The following is a 19,869-nucleotide window of genomic DNA, read 5'->3' on the forward strand; positions in this document are numbered from 1 at the left end:
CTGTGGGGAATTGCATGGATATTTTGTTCCAAAATTTGTTCCATCATCCAAAGTTTTATATTACTCTGTGGTGATTATATTTTCCTGTGTATAAATAAATTCCTGTGCTATACCACTACATATACAGACTTCCTTTCCCTTTGCAAGATGAGGTTGTTGTCCCTGTCTATCTCCTTGGTCTTGCTCCACTTTTCACTAACATCAACAGCAGTATTTGAAGCTTAATATATATGTGTTTGGTATAAAAATGCACCTGTGACGTAAAGTAGCAAGCTTGTTGGATGGGTTGATTTTTACTATGAAGAAATTAATTCATTTGGTCTCTTGTTCAAAGACAGCACAGGTGGTTGGGCATTGGACCAATTGCTGTAGCGCTCCCAATCTGCCAGATACTAATGGAAATGAAATATTGCAATATTTTGCCAAAACATTTATGGCTGTTTTCCTCAATTGTTTACACACTGACTGCATGTATACACACTACGATAAGTTAAAACATCCTTACCAAAATCTTAAACCACTTCTGCAAAACATGTTTTACTTATATTCTCTCATATACTGTACTTGTATTCCAATTCACTCTTTTGCAAAACACTTCACACACAGCTTGAACTTACAGCACAGTTTTTAGGATGAAATCTCCTGTGTTCATATGGGAGACATTACTGCAAATACTATACTCTATTTACCAACTGCTTTCATTCACACTTCACCTGTACAAACTGGATTTGCTTGATTGTTCAATCTTGTCAGCTTTAGCATGAATAAAAGGAGTCATAGGTGAACTCTCCATTGTTGAAGAACGATGTAACTATATGGGGCAGAGAAGGGGAGAGGAAGAAGTAGGCAAAGAGAGAGAGTTCAACCGAGAAGGTGGTAAAACATTTCCAGTGATATTTGGCCAAAGCTGGTAGAAAAATTCATAAACTGTAGGTTGACCATGAGGGAACATTAGTCAGCGCTCTGCTATGCGGTCTACTGTAGTCTTAGTGCAGTTTCATTCAATATGCGATACAGCCTGTAAGTGAATGACAAACATGGACTACTAAAATAAATAATAGATGTGTTTTATCAACCTGAAAATTTTTGCCCCATACATCAATATGTAATTGAGTACAGAGTTACAAGAAGACTCATCTGGTGGCAACGTCTTCACTCTTCATAGAGAAACTGCAATGGTGTACATGGTGTAGGCAAACAACAGGATTAGACTGAGACAAATTCAAAAACAAATCATAGAGGATTATAAAATATTCCCCAGTACGCACCATGTTAGAATCCCTACCATTGGACACATCCTGAAAACGAATAGAGTTAATGAAGAAATCTCATTGGTTTTTGTTTCAGATTTTGGGTCAAGTCTTTCCTGTGTCTGGAAAAAAATAATATGGGAAAAATAAATATTTTCATATGTAACAGTAGCATTTATGCTCATTTTGGTTTTGAAAATGTACGAAGATCAACCATAATAAGGTAAAACCAGGCCTGTCTTTGCTTTTCCCTAATTTTCCCAGGTTATCACTGTAAAGGAAATCTATTCTCAGTTGATCTTCCTAGTTAGATATAAAAATAAAAATAAATTGTGTATACAAAACCATGAATTTGTGAACAAGCATGGGAGGAACATGTATATACAGTATGAACAAATAATTTCAAACAATTTATTTCAAAACCCACACAAATGCACCCTTTGAAATGTTTTATTAAGCATGAGAAGCAGGCCCTTACTCTTTTCCCCCAGATGAATACAGACAGGTCACACAATGCACACTACAAGACATGCCAAAATGACCATGTGGGCTTCTCCTTGTCTGCTTCTTATTCCTGGTGTGTGGTTGATGTTAGGGCAGCTGGCAAAGGAACTTTTATTTCTCATGCCTGGCAAATTGCTGGTAAAGTTCCCCAACATCGTCCTGGGAAACTTTGATCCAGCCATCCTTTCTCATGTGATACACTGCAGAACACACACAGCTAGGTTACCATCACACAGGAAAAGTAATGGTGGAAACACTCCGAGGTACCTTACCAATGACCTTTGGAAAATTCAGAGAAGAGTCCTTGATTTAGCAAGATTTCAGTATTTTTTTTCCATGTTTACAAGCAGGAAAGATTGTGTGTATAAGTGGAAAGTTAAACTGTACATTAGTAACAGGACATAAAGACAAACTCATCAACAGTCAAATAAAGATGTGCCAATGTCCTAAAATTTTAAATTAAGAACGTTTGAGTTCAATTGTGTCAAACTCAAAAGACTATATGACTATAACAATTATGATCACTTTTATTTATATAGGTTGACATACATTAAAATATGTAAAGTGAAGACTGTTATACTAAACAAGAATTTACCAATACAATGAACAATTCACATTTTGACGTTACACAGGAGCAGCAGTTTGCCAATCCATATTTTGACAATCTTTAAACCCCTTTTCACAGCCAAGTTCAAGTTCAAGTTCAAACGATTTGTACTACTACACTATAACACTAGTTATCTGAAGTTGTACACATTGCACAATGATCATTCAGGGCTTAAATTGAAGTAGACACTTGGGCCCAGACATTGATTCACCTTCAGGCTTTTATTTTCTTCATTTAGGTTCCATTTAACAACATCATTCACAGACAAAAAATCAAAAAAACAAAAAACGCCTTTTATTTTTTGAGTTTTGCAATGTATGCATGGATGCTGGTGATCAAAAACCAGTCATGCTCTACATTTTCTGATTCACCAAGGTCTTGGCAAACTTAGTACAAAATTTGGAGCAGATACATAAAAGTACTGAGGTGCTACACAGCAATTTCCAAGAGGGCGCACTTAGGCGTCTCGAAGCGTCCTCCAAACCTCTCCAAATACAAAAAAGAAGTCTTTCACTGTACATCAAGTGTGTGTGTGTTTTGTCCTGTGCCATAGAACAGACAAATGTAAGTCCATTTCAGAGTAATATTAACATTTATTTCAAGGAAGCCAACATGATGGCTCATTACCCTATCCAAAATGTAAAAATGTACCCAAAACCCCTCCAACACCACATATTGGACTTCTTTAGAGGCAATTGGAGCATTAATGTTTGTATACTCATCTTTAATCTTTCACAAGGTCACTTTATTTTTCTGGTTCGTTCCCCTATAATTGTTTGCCTTTCAGTACACAAATGTCAACCTATTGCAAGGACTTAAATTATATGGAGTATGTTGTTCATTCGCTGAAATATGTGAGTACATTACTGTGTTTTCAACAGACGCTTGTATCTAGGTCACATGTGATCCATTTATACAGGTGAATATTTACTGTTAATTTTGGGTACGTACCTTGTCCATGTGTACAGCAGCAGCGCCTCAATGGGGAATCGAACGAGCGCCTTTCAGTTACGAGTGCTGCTTCTTACCACGATGCTACCCTGCCGCCATACGACAGCACATCTCATACTGCCGCCTAAAAGTTATTCTCTCCAAAATAAAATCTTAAATGCCAGCATGGTTTTGGTAAGCATACGGTAGAGAGGAGATGCTGCCCGACCGGTATACCTTTGTTTACAACAGCGACGCTCTCCGGACATGTCGAAAAGCAACATATCGAAAGCAAAAATAACAGTAAAAGGCTGTATTTTTAATTAACGTTGATTCGTGTTTATTGAACTTTAATTAATTTTAATGAATTATTTGATTAATAATATGCGGTTTTTTTTTCAAATTCCAGTGGTATGCTACTATTTAGCTGAAACCGGAATTCCCCCCCAAAATCGAAAGTTAAAGTTACTACTGTACTGGAGTACTCCGCATTTGCCAGGCATCGACCAGACGGTGAGCGCGCGCCTTATCAAAACTGACTTTAACAAACAGCAAACACAACTTTATATTTAAAAATGTAACTGAAATTTTGTTCCAAAAATCTAGCTCACAACTCTGAATGAGATAAGCGATTATTACAATACCTTTGTAATTCTGATGCGTGAGCATTGTGTTACAGTTGTAATAGACACTCTTCTATATGTAAAAAGGTCTGACCGTAGTTTTCCACTTACGACAGGTATTTTTGCCCTACGACAGAATTGTGTATTTGAGGAATATTCGTGATGCAGGGAGCGAAGGCGTATGCGGCGGCAGTATGCTTGGACCTGGTAGTCTGCTGCGTGCTTCACTACGGGGCTGCGTTGCTGTCTCCGTTACACAGTCCAAAAGCTCTGGAAAGCCTGGCGCAGGTATGGGTCTTCGCAGGAATCAGATGGGCGATTCTCCGCTTGTTCTGCGCACTGCTGCCCAGGTTATTGGACAAAGCCGTATTACACCGTTGTGTGGCTGCGATATGCCTTCTGGGTCCGGTGTACGAAAGCGGTCTATTGGTTTTGTTGGGGATGCACCCGGAGAATTGGATCGGATCGCTTTCAAGTCCAGGGAAAACGCTCGTAGCCACGGCCGCCACGGCTATCGCCTGTCTCTTTTGGGAAGTCAGTTTTCCAGACAGCTACCAAGAAACTTGCACAACTTCCAACGGTCAGGAGACGAAAAAGAGACAAAAAGCGATGTTCATGAGGGTGATCCGCTACTCCAGGCCCGACGCCCTTTTCCTTTGTGCGGCTTTTCTTTTCCTCGCTCTGGCTGTCATATGTGAGTAAATGGCTAAATGAAATACTAAATTACTGAATTATAAGTTATTATTCAGTTGCAGACATAGAACATGAGTGGGAATTCTCATATATAAGGTAAAAATATGCACATGAATACGCATTAGAGTGTTTCAACTAGTGTTTCTGCGTCTAGGTGAGATGTTTATCCCTTATTACACTGGGAAAGTGATTGACATTCTGGGATCCCACTACCAGCCAAGCAGCTTTGTATCAGCCATCTTCTACATGGGGCTCTTCTCCATGGGCAGGTCAGTGTCTTGCATAAATATCCTCAGTTATACAATACCTAGTACAAGAGGGACAGTTCAGATCTCTGATATGAGACACACAGCTGATTTGCTTAAGAAACAAAGTTTCAAAATTAAGTATTGTGAGTCTTGATCAGTTTTTCATCAATCACTTATACAGATTTCTTAAAACATTCTTCATTTCCATAAAATAAACCCAACACTTAGATATACCAAAAATGTGATGCAAAACCATATATTTAATTTATTAATGGCTCTAAGACTTCCAAAACACATTGCAAAATTGATAAAAACTAGAGCATAATATGTCCAAAAGTTCATCCTTGTCTGTGTGTGCCTGTGTGTATGTATGTCCATGTGTGTATGTGTGTACACACTGTATGTGTTTGTGAATATGTGTATGTGAATTCCTGCTTGTGCATGTGTGAATGTGTATGTATATGTTTATGTGTGTGTATCTTCCACAGCTCCCTGTCTGCTGGCCTCAGAGGGGGCCTGTTCATGTGCACTCACTCCAGACTCAATAAGAGAGTGCGCGTCATGCTCTTCCAGGCTCTGGTCAAACAAGAGATCGGATTCTTTGAGGTCACCAAAACAGGTGAGTCGTTAACTGAGATGCCGATGCAGTAGTTTTATAGATCTATTTTATAATTCTCTATTTATATTTATATGTTATACATTCGCCAGTAGTGTAATATCAATCAGCTAATCAACCACTCAGTCAAAATGTATTGGGTATAACATGTTTCTATTTTTTATTGTCAGTAAGTGTGGACATGGTATTTTTAAAGAGTGATATTCCAGGGGTGACTGAGATGAATCTGGAACATGATTCCTTGGCCCCAGGAAAAGGTGGTTGAAAATACTGGTATAATTCAGTGTAAAAGCAAAGAAACTGTCGAATACAAACTATTAAGTGTAAGTGAAATTATCCATCAATCGATTACATAAGATAGAGACTGATGGGCTGGCTATGGGTGGGGGCTTGCCATCCAACAGCCTGGGGGAGTGATGTGGCAGTCTAATCTAGAAGAAATGCATAGATCAGATTTTTTAGCTTCTTTCAGAGAACAGAGTAACCTAATCTTGTTTTCAGGTTTGTTTCTTACCCTTCCTCCCTGTCTCTCTCTCTCTCTCTTTCTGCAGGTGACCTCACGTCCCGCCTCTCCACTGATACCACTCTGATGAGCCAGTCAGTGGCCATGAACGTGAATGTTCTGCTGCGCAGTCTAATCAAGGCAGTGGGCATTCTGTCCCTGATGGTCAGCCTCTCCTGGAAGCTCACTGTGGTCACCTTCATTGAAGCCCCACTCATTGCCATCTCTCAGAAGATCTACAACACCCACTACGAGGTGAGACCTGCACAAGCCTGGAATGTAGCCAACCAAACATTTAGCCAGCCTTTAATTTTCATATGAATCATTCACATGTACATTTGAACAATGTAACTGAAGAACCATGAGTTTCTTTTAAAACATATTTTAAAAGAAAATGATGAAATAACAAGACTAGATCTATTTCAGAGCTGAAAACACACCTCAGCTCAGATGTATTATTAGAATGGTGCAGTTGATGCTTGCATGTATCAGACATTTATAAATGGAAATGAAATAGTCTGATAATTAAAATCAGAATGTTTATTTTCTCATATGAAATTAGACACATGGACTCTGCTATGTGCTGACATTATAGTGACACTGAGTTTGGTTTTCAAATACCAGTGCTATTGATATTTGTTACTTAAAAACTCAAGGTTCTGCAACTGCAATCAAGGCATTGCCTCACTTGGCTGACATGGCATCTCAGATTGTGTGATGTCATGATCTGAAAGTGTTTCTCCGCGCTCAGAGACTGTCGAAGGAGGTGCAGGACTCCATCGCCCGAGCGAACGATGTGGCGGGGGAGGGCGTGGCGGGCATTAGGACCGTGCGGAGCTTCAACACGGAGTGCAGCGAGTCCCGTCGCTACGACGACAGGCTGATGGACACCCACAACCTCAAGACCCACAGAGACAGTGTCAGGGCAGTTTACCTGCTCATCCGCAGGGTATGTGAGTGCAGCTCATACATGTGAGATGAAACTTTAAACAAAGTGGGACAATCTTTGTCAACTTTGACTTTCAGTTGCATGGACCAGAGTGTATCACTGCATGTAATGTCATGAAAAGGTGATGTGTGTAAATATTTGGTAAGATATGAATTCCAAAATGTGAAAAATATATTGATGTATGTTAGAATATAGTACCTGAATTCAAGTTCCAAACAGTGAGAAAAATTTTTAGAGAACAACTAATAATTATTCCATTTTTCCTACACTCTCTTGTTCTAGCAAGCAAGACAGGTTAAAAATGAGACATTTATTTTATTTGCCTTTTTCAACCCTGTTTGAAATTGGCAGTTGTACATTTGGTTTGTCTCACCAAGACCACCTCTCCACTTGCATTCTGCCAACATATACGTGATAAGTGCAGCACAGTGAAATGGGCTCCAGCTGATGGATGGGTTCTACCTTACTGATGTCACCTGAGCAACCAGAAGGCACCTGACAAATTGCAGGGTGTCTGAGACCGCTGAGGCAAGGAAACCCTTGGCAACTCACCCATCCCTCTCCCCAAGGAATGAAACCAATTTGTTCTTCCACTGTGGGTCACTGAACCACACTTTTGTTGCATTTCCTATCTGACCAATTCATAAATTGCTTAATGTTGTTTAGACAGAATGTGGAATCAATTATGCTGTGCAAATATACATTTTGCATCTCTGTATTGTATCAGGTTCATGTTTGGTTGGCAATTGCATTGTACTCTACACTCCATTTAAAAGGCACAGAAACATAGTATAGTTGACAAATGCAAACAGAGCAGAGAACAACTGCAAAACTTATCAGACTTAGATGGACCTGGTTTATCTGCAAGTATAAAAATCCCGCATATCCCTTCTTTTCCATGTGTTATATAGTGCATATTAGTGTATGTGCTTTGTGTGAAATTATTTGTGGGATTAACTTTATGTCTCTGTGTTATGTGACCAGCTACAGTGTGATTTGTTTTGAATTCAACAGTGAAGTCCTTTGACATATACACTTGGTGTTCCATATGGATGTATGTTGTATGTATTCAATGCCTTTATGGTAAAAGACTTGGTACATGGAGAAAACCGATTAGAAAGTGTTAGGACGTTGAGGCTGAAGTGAATTTACCTTCACTCTGCAGCTGATGTCTCTGGGCATGCAAGCACTGATGCTGTACTACGGCCGGCAGCTCATCAAAGGGGGTCAGATGAGTACAGGAAATCTGGTGTCCTTCATTCTGTACCAGGGAGACCTGGGGTCCTATGTTATGGTGAGAAGTGAGCAGTGCACTACATAACCTTACTTGTGGTGGTGTAACCCATATAATATTATTTCTGCTATGCAAAACAAATACAATGCCCTCCATATTTATTATTTATTATTCATACATTGATTTTTCTTTCCTATCATATTTCTATACCTATTTGATCTTAGTTTTTTAGACATTGTGAGAATAAAGTTCTCACACATGCCTTTTATTTTCTTAATAGCATTTAACAGCATTTATGTTATTCCTAGAAAGCATTTTGTTCAAAGCAGTAAATTTGTTACTAGGCTACTTTTTAACGTCACTAGTGAGAACAAAATGCTTACTAGTAAGAAGCCTCAGAACTGTGGATCTGTTTGGTCATCTATGGATCCATTTATTAAAAGTGTTATGGCACTAACAACCTGCTTAACAGCAACCCCTAGCCTTGCCAGTATTCATGATATATCATAGGTTTGAGTGCCATAGTGTTTTAATGTAGACTACTATTTGAGCAGGCCTGGAATCAGTGAGAGCATAATTAATGCCGTAAGCATTACATGTGGGGAATCATGTTATTCGCACATTGACATGACCCTGTGTAGTTTCTGGAGCAGAGGGGAAAGGGGAGTCACTTCTTAGTCTTTATTAGTGTTTTTACACTGCAGACAATAATAATTATTTTTAATGCCATGAGAGGGGCCGGATCTGCACATGTACCTACCATACTGTGTTTTACCTATTTCTTCCTCCCCAGCTCCTATAATCAACCTCTATCTAATGATTCATTGTATAGATCTGTTTGTTTGTTTTTTCTGTCTGTGGCATTCCTCCTCTTGTCACACTAAAAAAGCCCTTTTCTTGACAATAGAGCAGTTTTTGTCAAAATTTATAGGTGATGTCCTTGCTTACAGTGTATGAATAGATCCTGTCTGCTTTTGTCGCAAAGGTCCTACAGTGCATACAAGTGGTTTGTTTTGTCCTCTGTCTTTTCCCCTATCATAGACACTAGTGTACATATATGGGGACATGCTGAATTCTGTGGGCGCGGCCGCCAAGGTGTTTGAGTACCTGGACAGGAAGCCAGAGGTGAGCGTGGAGGGCAGCCTGCAGCCGGAGAAGCTGAGGGGACACGTCTGCTTCCGGGACGTCACCTTCTCCTACCCCACCCGCCCCGACCGCCCCGCCCTCAAGGTATCCACCCACAGCAGTCACCTTGTTTGCCTTGTTTGGTTGCCGTACTTCATCTTGTGATTAATTTTTAAAAATAATTTAATAATGACATATGTATGCCATATGAATAATTTGCATAGAGAACACTTACTATCCTACATGTTATCCTGCTAGGTTCAATCATATTGTGAAAAGGTCATGTGAATGAGTTACACTAGTCAGCTGTTACATGAGGCCCAGCCTCTGCTTTCTGACAACACCAGGTCCTTCAATTGCTGTGAATGACCCTTGATTTTTGTGCATGGCACTGTGTATTATCAGTGTGACTGTATGTTGCGTGAGTGTGTGTGTTATTGTGTGTTTGCTGTGACTGTATGCTGTTCTTGCTCTCAGGGTTTGTCTGTGGAGTTGAAGCCAGGTCACATGACTGCCCTCGTAGGGACCTCAGGTGGGGGGAAGAGCACCTGTGTGAGTCTGCTGGAGAGATTCTACCATCCACAGGAAGGAGAGATCCTATTGGACGGACAGCCACTGCACCTCTACCAGCACCAATACCTGCACAGCAAGGTAATATTACTGTCAAACACCTGCATGGCAAGGTAATATTACTGTCAGTCTGGTTATAGCGTCAGCCTGTATTGAATGAATTTGTTTTCAAAGCAGTCTCCTCTGGCCATAGTCTAGCCTAGTGTCTAGTCCCTTCATACAGTTTAAGAATACTGAAAACTTTGAGTTAGTGAAACCAGGCACATGATGATTTTGTATTGATCTGTAGTTATTTGCCATCAGCAGTGATGCTCTGGCAGTGAAATGGACATTCTAAAGCTCTAGTAGCTGAAATTAAGACTTTCATTAACAGACATTAATAGAGCCCTGTTGTATGACAGGTGGCCATGGTGGGGCAGGAGCCCGTGCTGTTCTCAGGCTCCATCAGAGACAACATTGCCTACGGCCTGGCAGACTGCCCCCTAGAGATGGTGCAGGACGCTGCACGCAAGGCAAACGCCCACGACTTCATCAGCCGGCTGGAGCACGGCTACGACACAGGTGCATTCTGGGACAGAAGTCTGCTAATGTTTGTTGAATGAGGACTTCATTAGGCCCAACAATCACAAATTATCATCAAATAAGGTTTGTTATGCCCAAATGTGCATAACAAACCTATAGAGTAGAATGTATGGTTACGATGTGTTGGGGGACAGGCAGAGGGTACACTATGGCATATTAAAGTAAAATTTGTTTGTTTGTTGCGTGCATTACAGTTTGTTACTTCAATAACTTTTACTCCTAATGAAACCCTTCTAAAATAGACATTGCAGTAAATGTTTGCTTTTCTTGTTTTTGTAATTGAGCAGCGACTCCCCTTTGTAATCTGTGCAACGCTGACACACAGATACTGTCGACAGACATTTTGATAACATTTACTGCCACTACACTGGCAATCTTTATACACAAACATTCTGTTGTATTGAGTTCCTAAATCATTGCCACATTGATATTCTGACTCACTGACACTCTGAATCACTGATGCACTGATCTTCTGATACTTTGAGTTTCAGAATCACTTACACATTGAAATGCTACATCATTGACATCCTGATATTCCCTGACATGCTTATATTCTGACAAAATAATATTCTGACACACATTCCGACCTAGGGCATTTTAATATATAGCATCCAATTGCTTGAGTTTAAACTTCTGAAGGGCAGTCAGCTGTCAGTACTGTGTACTGCACAGTATATATTGTGCATGTGATGTAATGTGTATAACTCAGTTCTGTGTGTGCCTCAGATGTTGGCGAGAGAGGCAGCCAGCTGTCAGGAGGTCAGAAGCAGCGCATCGCCATCTCCCGAGCCCTGATCCGACAGCCGCAGGTCCTCATCCTGGACGAGGTGACCAGCTGCCTGGACACGGAGAGCGAATATGTGGTACGGTCATATAGGACAAAAGAACGCTTGGTCCCGTTATATAAACAAGGGAATGTGTAGTACGGTCATACAGGCACAGGAGTGCATGGTTATGGACATATAGGCAAAGGTATGGTATGGTCATTTAAGCAATGAAAGTATATGGTGTGGCTTTAAAAGCACTCGCCAGGAGTGAGTGCTTGCATAGAACTGCATGGAAACACCAACATTAGAGCTCACACTGCATATATTTTCATTTAAAAAATAAGGGATTACATTTTACTCTTTTGTGAGGGCAGAAGTCATATTTATGAAATGCTCAGGTATTTTCAAATGTTTGCAATGGTGAGTTAAAATAGATAATAGATAAAATTAACTTTTCATAGGAGTCATTTGACCAAATGAAAATTCTGTATTCTGTTATAAAGCTTATTATGATGCTGAAAGGAAACCTGTACTTGTGTTCCACACTCTAAGTGCAGTAATGTAGTCGTTATGGTGACATTCCTCTCTCCGTTCATCAGGTCCAGCAGGCTTTAGCCAGTTCCCCCTCCCAGACCCTGCTGGTGATTGCTCATAGGCTGAAGACAGTGGAGAAGGCGGATCAGATCATAGTGATTGACAAGGGGGCGGTGCTAGAGCAGGGCACTCACCAGGAGCTGATGGAGAGGAAGGGGCACTACTACAGACTGAAAGAGAGGCTGTTCACTGAAGACACAAATGGCCAAGGAGATCAGAGCAGTGAGATGTAAACTGCGTATACAAGCTGGATTTAAATTGGTTTATAAGGAGTATTCTCCAGAAAGACAGATGTAAAAACGTTTTATTTGAGACTGTGCATGAGAATTCAATGGAAATATTGTCAGGCAGCAATCAATAATTAGTCTACATTGATAAAAGGTCTGCATGTAATATATATTTTATATAAAGATGTGGCTAAAAGATATTTCAGTATATTGCCTTCATTAGTGAGATGATGTATCACTTGGTCTAGGAGCCCTGTTTTCACATCTTGTGTGCTATGTGTTAAATGTATGTGTTTTCTTTATTCTACAGATCTTTCAGGCTTGTTTCTCTAGAGTAGTGATGAGGATATCTTTTCTGGATCAAAAATATATATTCATTACGTTTCATTTTACTAATACTTTTTGGGGTTTATTTCATTGTGAGTAGCATATTGTACTTTTATTGTACTTTTATCAACAAAATGGTATATGAATGCTATTGCTGCATTTGCCTTTTTTGCATTAGGTATCAAAACTTTTGTAGGCTGAATTGCATGAAAATATCATAGAGGCACCTTATATTTATGCTGTGTCACCCTTTAGAAATCTAACCAAAATGAAAAATATAATCTAATGAAAAATATAATCACCATCATTTAAAAATTGCAGTGAGAAATAGGGCAATTAATTATTTGGTTAGGCATGGATTTTCACATACAGCAGATCATAGATCAAGCTCATAGACTTTCCACAATGACTACAAATGAATGCAAGTTAAGTATTTATCAAGTAACACACAAATGTAAATATTTTAACAATTAAAGTATATGTTTTGTACATATACTTTTTGTGTAAGTATTTGCTGCTCTGTGTACATTTTACATTCTGTCTATAGTCCAGGTGCTGTTGTATCTCTGTAAGTGGTGAGGTAGGCACTCAGCTAAGGAGCTGTGTCAAAATCACAATGAATCTAATTTATGTCTATGAAAAATGTGTGAGGAGGAGAAGATGATATGTCCACCCTAGCCCTTTGAAAGGTACTGTAGTGAATTTTCAGCTTGCTACACCTTGATCCAGTAAACATGTCTGTATGCAAGACTGCACATTTTTCCACATTACTTTCAGCCAGTGGATTTTACACAAGTAAAAAAAGCAGCACAACATTCATCCTGATTATAATAATCATTTCATAACCACAAAGAAAAGATAAAAGTATTTATTAATCACAGGACAAAACACTGGACCATCTTCAACAGTTACACTGAATGTGGTGTCGCATCAGCCTGGGACACTGGGATAACAGGAATATTTTCAATAGTTCAGATAACTGCATCAAAAATATAACTAGCTGGTACAATCAAACTAATTTGTAAATTTTCTTTCCTTTTTGAGTGTTTCTGGCTATACCTCCTCTGCCTCATGTATCATGGAAAGTAGGCAGTTGACTTCCCAGAATGCATTTCTCCTCCACGCCCTTGCTGTCAATAGTAACGAGATAGGCCACGCCCCCGCTGGAACCATCTCGGCTCATGGCCAAGGAGAGGGCTGAAAAAAGTGGGTTAGCAGACAACACTATTAATACTGTCCTGCAAAGCCTGAAAAAATCTAAACATGACACCAAAATTGCACTCCACAAATATATATGTTTAAAATGTAATGTAATTGTATTGTGCATTGTTAGTGTACAGGAAATGCGGTCCAACTTATTTACAAGATCATTTAAATATCTGTTTATTCTAGTCTCTGTCACAACTACATACAGTTTGTCCCTGTGGGTAGTATACAATGTAACTATCAAGTTTGACAATTAGAAAATGTATGAATGAGAAGCAGAGCTTGCCCCATACTCACTGTTGATGACGAACTCTTGGCACTCTGCTTTGCTCATCCCGGGCCTGTACTCAGCGTCGACAAATCCGTAAACGTAGAAACTTCCAGAACCGCCCACTGCAAAGGGCTGCCTGGACAGGAGTCCATTCAATGTGGCAAAAACCTGGGAGCGACAGGTGCAGAGTCATCAGCAGGTACTGCTTATAAGCATCAACAGAGAACAGGCTCCAGCTGTTACACATTTAAAGCGTAGCACACTGTGAAAATGCAATCATTTGGCAACATACAGTAACACGTTAACTGTATCCAACATGTTACTGCAAAACTGTAATACATGCGCACTGTCTACATTTCATTGTTTACATAGAGTGTGTCACTTTGTTGCATTTAAGAGTTAATTTTATGAGATGTTCCAAATCACAAAACTTTTACGCTCTTCTGTGTGGTATCATACAATGGTACCTTATGCATGTGACATACAGACACGGTGTATTTATTCACACACCTGTCCTCCTTCCCTCCTGTCCCAGCCAGCGACGATGAGATGTGCAGACAGCTCCTCCTTGTACTTATAGGAAATGTTCCTCACTAAGGTGGCTGCAGAGCAAACCAGGGGGTCCTCCCCTAACTCCACACTGAAGGGGGGAGAGAGGGAGGAAGAGAGAAAGAGAAACAATACAATCACAGAGAGTAATATTAAAAACACTGACACATCATAGTCTCCAGGCCATTTCTGAAAATAAATTTGAACCCTTGCTCAACCCTAACCTACAGGTAACATCCCATATCACACAATCAAAAGCAAATCTATTTATACATATTGATGCCAGTGGATTGATGTTACTGTGTTGGATTCAATGAGGCAATGATATAAGGGATGTCTGTTCAATTAGTTGTGAATATGCAATATGTAGTATCTTTTATTAAGGTTTGCAGGACTACTGTACATTTTATGCAGCTAAATATTTGTCAGTTGAGTTATTATATTTGATCAAATAATTGCCTTACCTTATAAGTAATTACGTAAAACTACTAATTACTTTATAATTACTCGAGTAAAAACACAGCAGTGTTACACCTGTGGTTAAAACCTGCAACCGCTGGGTTACAAATCCAGTTCCCTACGCAGCATGGAAGTATGTCCTATGAGGACACATGTATAGAGTGTTGTGAATGGCCAGATTTGGTTATATACTACATGGAGGGTTTAAGAAAACCCTTCTTGTTCTTGCACTACCTCAGCCTAAAAAATCGAGGCAATCCACTGGTGGAATTCCCCAATTTGCAGGGTGTCAGAGTGCAGTGTGCCAGTGTGTCTTACCTGTGCACGTCCAGCTGGTAGTTCACGATCTCTGCGATAGTCTGAGCGTCAGCAGCCGAACCCGACAGGGCGCAGTAGATCTTATCATGAAGAGGGGAGAGCTTATTCATCACTCGGTTCACCACAGACTCCCTGGGTGCCAAGGGGAGAAAGAAGGTCAAATACGAGTGCAAGTGAGGCCGACACAGGAAGAGGAGTAAGCTGGAGATGAATCCAACACCAACTGATTAATCCAAAAACAGCTGATTTCATTCCTGGCATTCTACATTTACAAAGAGAAATACCAACATGTAAATGTCCTGTTACATTATCTTATACAACTTATGATTAATAGCACATGTATAAAATAATACTCACCCCGCAGATACCCTGGAGTCAGATCCTAACACCACGCCACCATCAAATTCGATGGCTATAATAGTCGTCTAAAAGTACAGTAAATGAGATGAGAACTACATATAGTATGCTACAGCAAATGTGCTCCACTAGGGGCCGCTTGGATGAATTGTCAATATAATCTAAAACAAAACAAAATTAGCAAATATTTATTAATTGTATACAATCGTGTAAAAAGTAAAAAAAACAAAAAAAAACAAAAAAGAAAACCACGTTCCTGTGTAAAGTCTAGTCGACGACTATGGTGTACATGCTTTTTCCGTCTTTAATCGTTCCCCCTCATTCCGCTCTCATTCGTGTGCAAACTATACCTCATTCATGTACTGTATTGTGTGTGTGTGTGTGTATAATATCGTGTATTTACATAATACCTCATTCATAGATTACATTTTACTTACCTGGGGCTTAAATGGAATATGTTAATTATCCATGTGCCTGCACTTAATATAGTAGCTTGCCATTTTGTCTTTCAATGAACGTTCTGTCAGATAAACTGGTTACTGCTCGTATAATGATGTAGTACGTCAAGGAAAATAATTGACTTACCCCCATTTTTAGCGCTCCTGATCCACCATTTGACAGTCCCTCCATTTTGGCACAGCGATATTTCTTTGATAAAGTAGTATAAAAGATCAGATCGCAGTTTTAAACCAGTAAAGACACATAAATGCAGTTGAAACCGTCCTTCAAACTGCTTTCGTTTTCGCATTGAACGTGCACGATGAGGTTGGCGTCCAGTGAGCGCTAACAAGTCTTTGTGAAGAAAAGCAGAACAGTGTGAGACCTGTCTGCAGAGCCATCAGACGAGGCTGCCACGGTAAATTGGTTCTAGTATAACTGCATTTGCTTGTGCCTCATACTTTGCCTACCTGTTATTACAGCTCAGGTAATTGCAGGTAAATGTGTTACATTAGGTAAGCGCCATCCGCAAGAAATATTCATTAAATACTGCATTTGGTGGTATGCTTCTGCTCAGGGACATACGTGAAATACAATATTTCAGACAATGAAATGGATGTTCACATTATAATTTTTTTAAATTTACCCTCCTGTACAGAATCGGACTAAATAAAATGGGAAACAGCATTCATTTCAGACATACACAAACAAAAACAAACCATCATACAACTGACTGAGTTAAATGATGTTTCTATCCATATTTTCTATCTATATGTTTAACTTTTAATACAAGTAACAAACAAATGTCATTGAAGAGGACTTATTTACATGTATACTTATTTTTCTAACTCTGTCTATAATACAATGTAACCCTGATTTTACAGAAGAAGAAAAAAACATTTTCACCACTGAGTATGAGAAAATATTAATACAAAATCGACACTCAAATTAATGAAATGGCTTCTGAAGTTCTTTAACACTGAGAAAGAGGTTTATACAGTATACACACTCTGACCGAATTACACATACACACACACAATTACACACAAGGTCTAATGAAACAAATGACTGAAATCATAGCAGAAATGTTATTTAATATTTTTAGTTGACAAACATTACAGCAAAAATGATCCTTACAAAGTGGAACTCTTACAGTGTATGTATGGGAACAACAGTACTTTTACATAATGTCATTTTAATGGCATCATTATGTATTAAGATCAACAAAGTGAAAACCCAGAAAATCAGTTGTACAGCTTTTTACTTGCTCACTTTACCCAAAACTGAATTAAATTTTGTACTATGTACTCGTGCTGTAGGGGTTGGGTTATATGCGGTGGAAGGTGGGCAGTTTGTTGCCGGGGATAAGCTGTCTCTCTGCGCCTGACTCCGTTACCACAGCGAGGTGCACTACTCCTCCACTCACGTTGTCCCTGTCCATCGCCAGAGAGAGGGCTGAGGAAACGGCAGAGAGACAGAGAGAGAGACCTTAGCACAGACCTGTTTTACATGTTATATTCCAAGGGAACCTACATTTTATTTTTAATACAAATTAAATAAGGTGCAAAGGAACAAAATTAACTAACACAGACACATACCCCATCTGAACCTACAGCAATCACTTATATGGTCAGTTGTACAACCAATGAGCAACACTGCCACCACATTTTTACAAAGGTAGTTGTACCATTGGTGGTGAAAGTGAGACACTGCTCTCTGGTCATTCCTGGCTTAAACTTGGCATCCACATATCCATATATGTACGTGCTTCCTGAACCTCCAATTGTGAACTCCTGCTCAACAACCATCCCTCCCAGGGAGACTTCAAACACCTTTAGAGAGAGAGAGAAAGTAAGAGAGAGGGAGAGAGAGACAGACAGACAGAGAGACTTATTGAGAGATTTATGTAAAACAGATTACAATCACCCAAAAGTAAGTCCTGGGCTAACAATTTATATGCACACAGATAATGGTGGATTAGACAGAGATAGGGCTGGATAATTTAAAAATTCATACTGGCTATTTGGAAAGTATATTCAAATGTCAATAAAGAGAAGGAAATTGTCCCCGGCCCCAGTCAACACTCCTGTTACCACCCACTCTCCATTCCGGTACCTGAGGCCCCCGCTTACGGTCCCAGCCGGCCACGATGAAGCCGGCGCTCAGCTCGTCCCGGTGGTTGTAGCAGAATTCCCTCATGATGGAGGCAGCGGACTGCACCAGGGGCGGCTCTCCCATCTGCATGCTGAAATAAAAACACCAAAATGGTATGTGTGTCTAGAGCGATCCCGAGAGCACGGCAATGTTTATTTGCTTAGCAGCAGACCTGGATCAGATATATGTTCATTCAATAAGTACACATTCATTATTTATTTATCCAGTTGACAATTCAACTTTCTTCTGTATTTTAAGTAATACTGGTGTCATTACAAAGCCATATTAGACCATGGACTGTCTGAGAAGAGGCAGCACTTGTAATTAATAATGTGTAATACTGTGTAATATGAGAAAAATTACTTATTTTTAACTTAACTTTGATACTGTTTTTGAAGTCTTTGTAAATTGAATTCATATGCATTAAATCATTCAGAATCTGCATTGCATTTTCAAAATATACTAAATGTATTTTACATTTGTTTGAAACAAAGGAAATTTTTTCATAAAAGCATTTTCAGTATTACTCTATGGCCATTGATTTTCATTTTTACAAATCCCTAAAGAACGATGGGAAGGTGTTCTTCTCTGGGGTCCCTCACTTTTTTACACAACATCATAATAAAGAGTGTCTGTAGTGTGAGTGCCAGTACAGTGTTTGTGTTCAGACTGCAGTTACCTGTGGAAGTTGAGCTTATGGATGACCGCATTGGTGACAGCCTGGGCATCAGCCAAAGACCCCGACATGCAGCAGAAAATCTTGTCGTGAACCTGAACCACTTTGTTGATCACCCTCGAGGACACATATTCACTAAGGACAGGAATTGTCACTAATTAGGACCTGGGTCGAGTTTGGAAAACAGAGCAGGTATACTCATAACATTACTGGTGGGTAAACGAGAAGCAGTGGTACAAAGTTACTGACTCACTGCAAGGCGCTGTCATGTTGTAACCCAACCCCTTACTCATTGGTTACAATTACATTTAAGATACAATACTTATATGGAGGATAACAATGAATTATATGCCAAAATGAGCATTAACATGACCCTAATGCACTCACCCTCCCATGGAGGCCCGTGAGTCAGATCCAATCACAACCCCTCCATCATATCGAACAGCGATTATAGTGGTCTGTAGGAAAAGACAAAAAGCTAGTAAACAAGTAGGTGGCGTGGGTATGAGGTTTCCATTGCACAATTGATTTATAGGAGACATAAAACGAGTGACTGGTCATTCCAAGGACCTAAATACAGACAAAATTTTCCCGTTTTTAATTCTTTGGATCTGCTACTGAAGTTGAAAAACATGTTTCAATATCAAAGCATCACAGACTACTTTCACTTTTAATTTGGAGGGATGGGAACAAAAAAAAAAAAAGAATTAAGAAGAACATAGAAATAACTACTCCCCACTTGACAATACCCTCAAACAGCAGTTGCATCAAAAATGCAGGTAGAGTTCTTTTCTCATTTTAGAAAGACAATATAGAAAGGTAGTTTTAGTTATAGTTTTCTTTTAAGAAACGCAAGGGATTGTATGCAGATGGTACGGTTGTAAAAGTGCAACAATTCTTTCCTGACTTACCCCAGTACTGACTTCGGCGGACCTCCATTCATTATTAGAGATACTCATCTCTTCTTCTTCTTGCCAGACGAAAAGGAAAAATCTAATAAAATTACACGTAAATTATTAAAACGTGCCTGACAAGTCTACGCAGAAGCTTCACTTGAATTAAGAAAACGATACAGCGTAGACTAGTGGTTAAA

General features: G+C 39.5%; 3 protein-coding genes across 3 annotated transcripts; 1 reads left to right on the plus strand and 2 right to left on the minus strand.

Moving 5' to 3' along the window:
- The first annotated feature begins 4,076 nt into the window (after positions 1-4,076).
- tap2a (transporter associated with antigen processing, subunit type a) lies at positions 4,077-12,027 on the plus strand. The gene is made up of 11 exons (XM_036516088.1): positions 4,077-4,608; positions 4,762-4,876; positions 5,344-5,474; positions 6,023-6,228; positions 6,725-6,922; positions 8,088-8,216; positions 9,198-9,386; positions 9,759-9,932; positions 10,253-10,412; positions 11,160-11,296; positions 11,800-12,027. Exons 1-11 carry the CDS (start codon positions 4,077-4,079, stop codon positions 12,025-12,027), a joined length of 2,199 nt encoding a protein of 732 aa, XP_036371981.1.
- Positions 12,028-13,417: 1,390 nt separating this feature from the next.
- Positions 13,418-16,099, minus strand: psmb9a (proteasome 20S subunit beta 9a). Its single transcript, XM_036516089.1, has 6 exons — positions 16,094-16,099; positions 15,509-15,576; positions 15,152-15,283; positions 14,336-14,465; positions 13,852-13,993; positions 13,418-13,545 (listed from the first exon to the last, which is right to left on the minus strand). Exons 1-6 carry the CDS (start codon positions 16,097-16,099, stop codon positions 13,418-13,420), a joined length of 606 nt encoding a protein of 201 aa, XP_036371982.1.
- Positions 16,100-17,270: 1,171 nt separating this feature from the next.
- psmb12 (proteasome 20S subunit beta 12) lies at positions 17,271-19,735 on the minus strand. The gene is made up of 6 exons (XM_036516092.1): positions 19,688-19,735; positions 19,164-19,234; positions 18,780-18,911; positions 18,062-18,191; positions 17,634-17,778; positions 17,271-17,401 (listed from the first exon to the last, which is right to left on the minus strand). Exons 1-6 carry the CDS (start codon positions 19,733-19,735, stop codon positions 17,274-17,276), a joined length of 654 nt encoding a protein of 217 aa, XP_036371985.1. The 3' UTR covers positions 17,271-17,273.
- Between the last annotated feature and the right edge of the window lie 134 nt (positions 19,736-19,869).

The sequence above is a fragment of the Megalops cyprinoides genome, chromosome 21, assembly GCF_013368585.1.
Source record: "Megalops cyprinoides isolate fMegCyp1 chromosome 21, fMegCyp1.pri, whole genome shotgun sequence".
NCBI lineage: Eukaryota > Metazoa > Chordata > Actinopteri > Elopiformes > Megalopidae > Megalops > Megalops cyprinoides.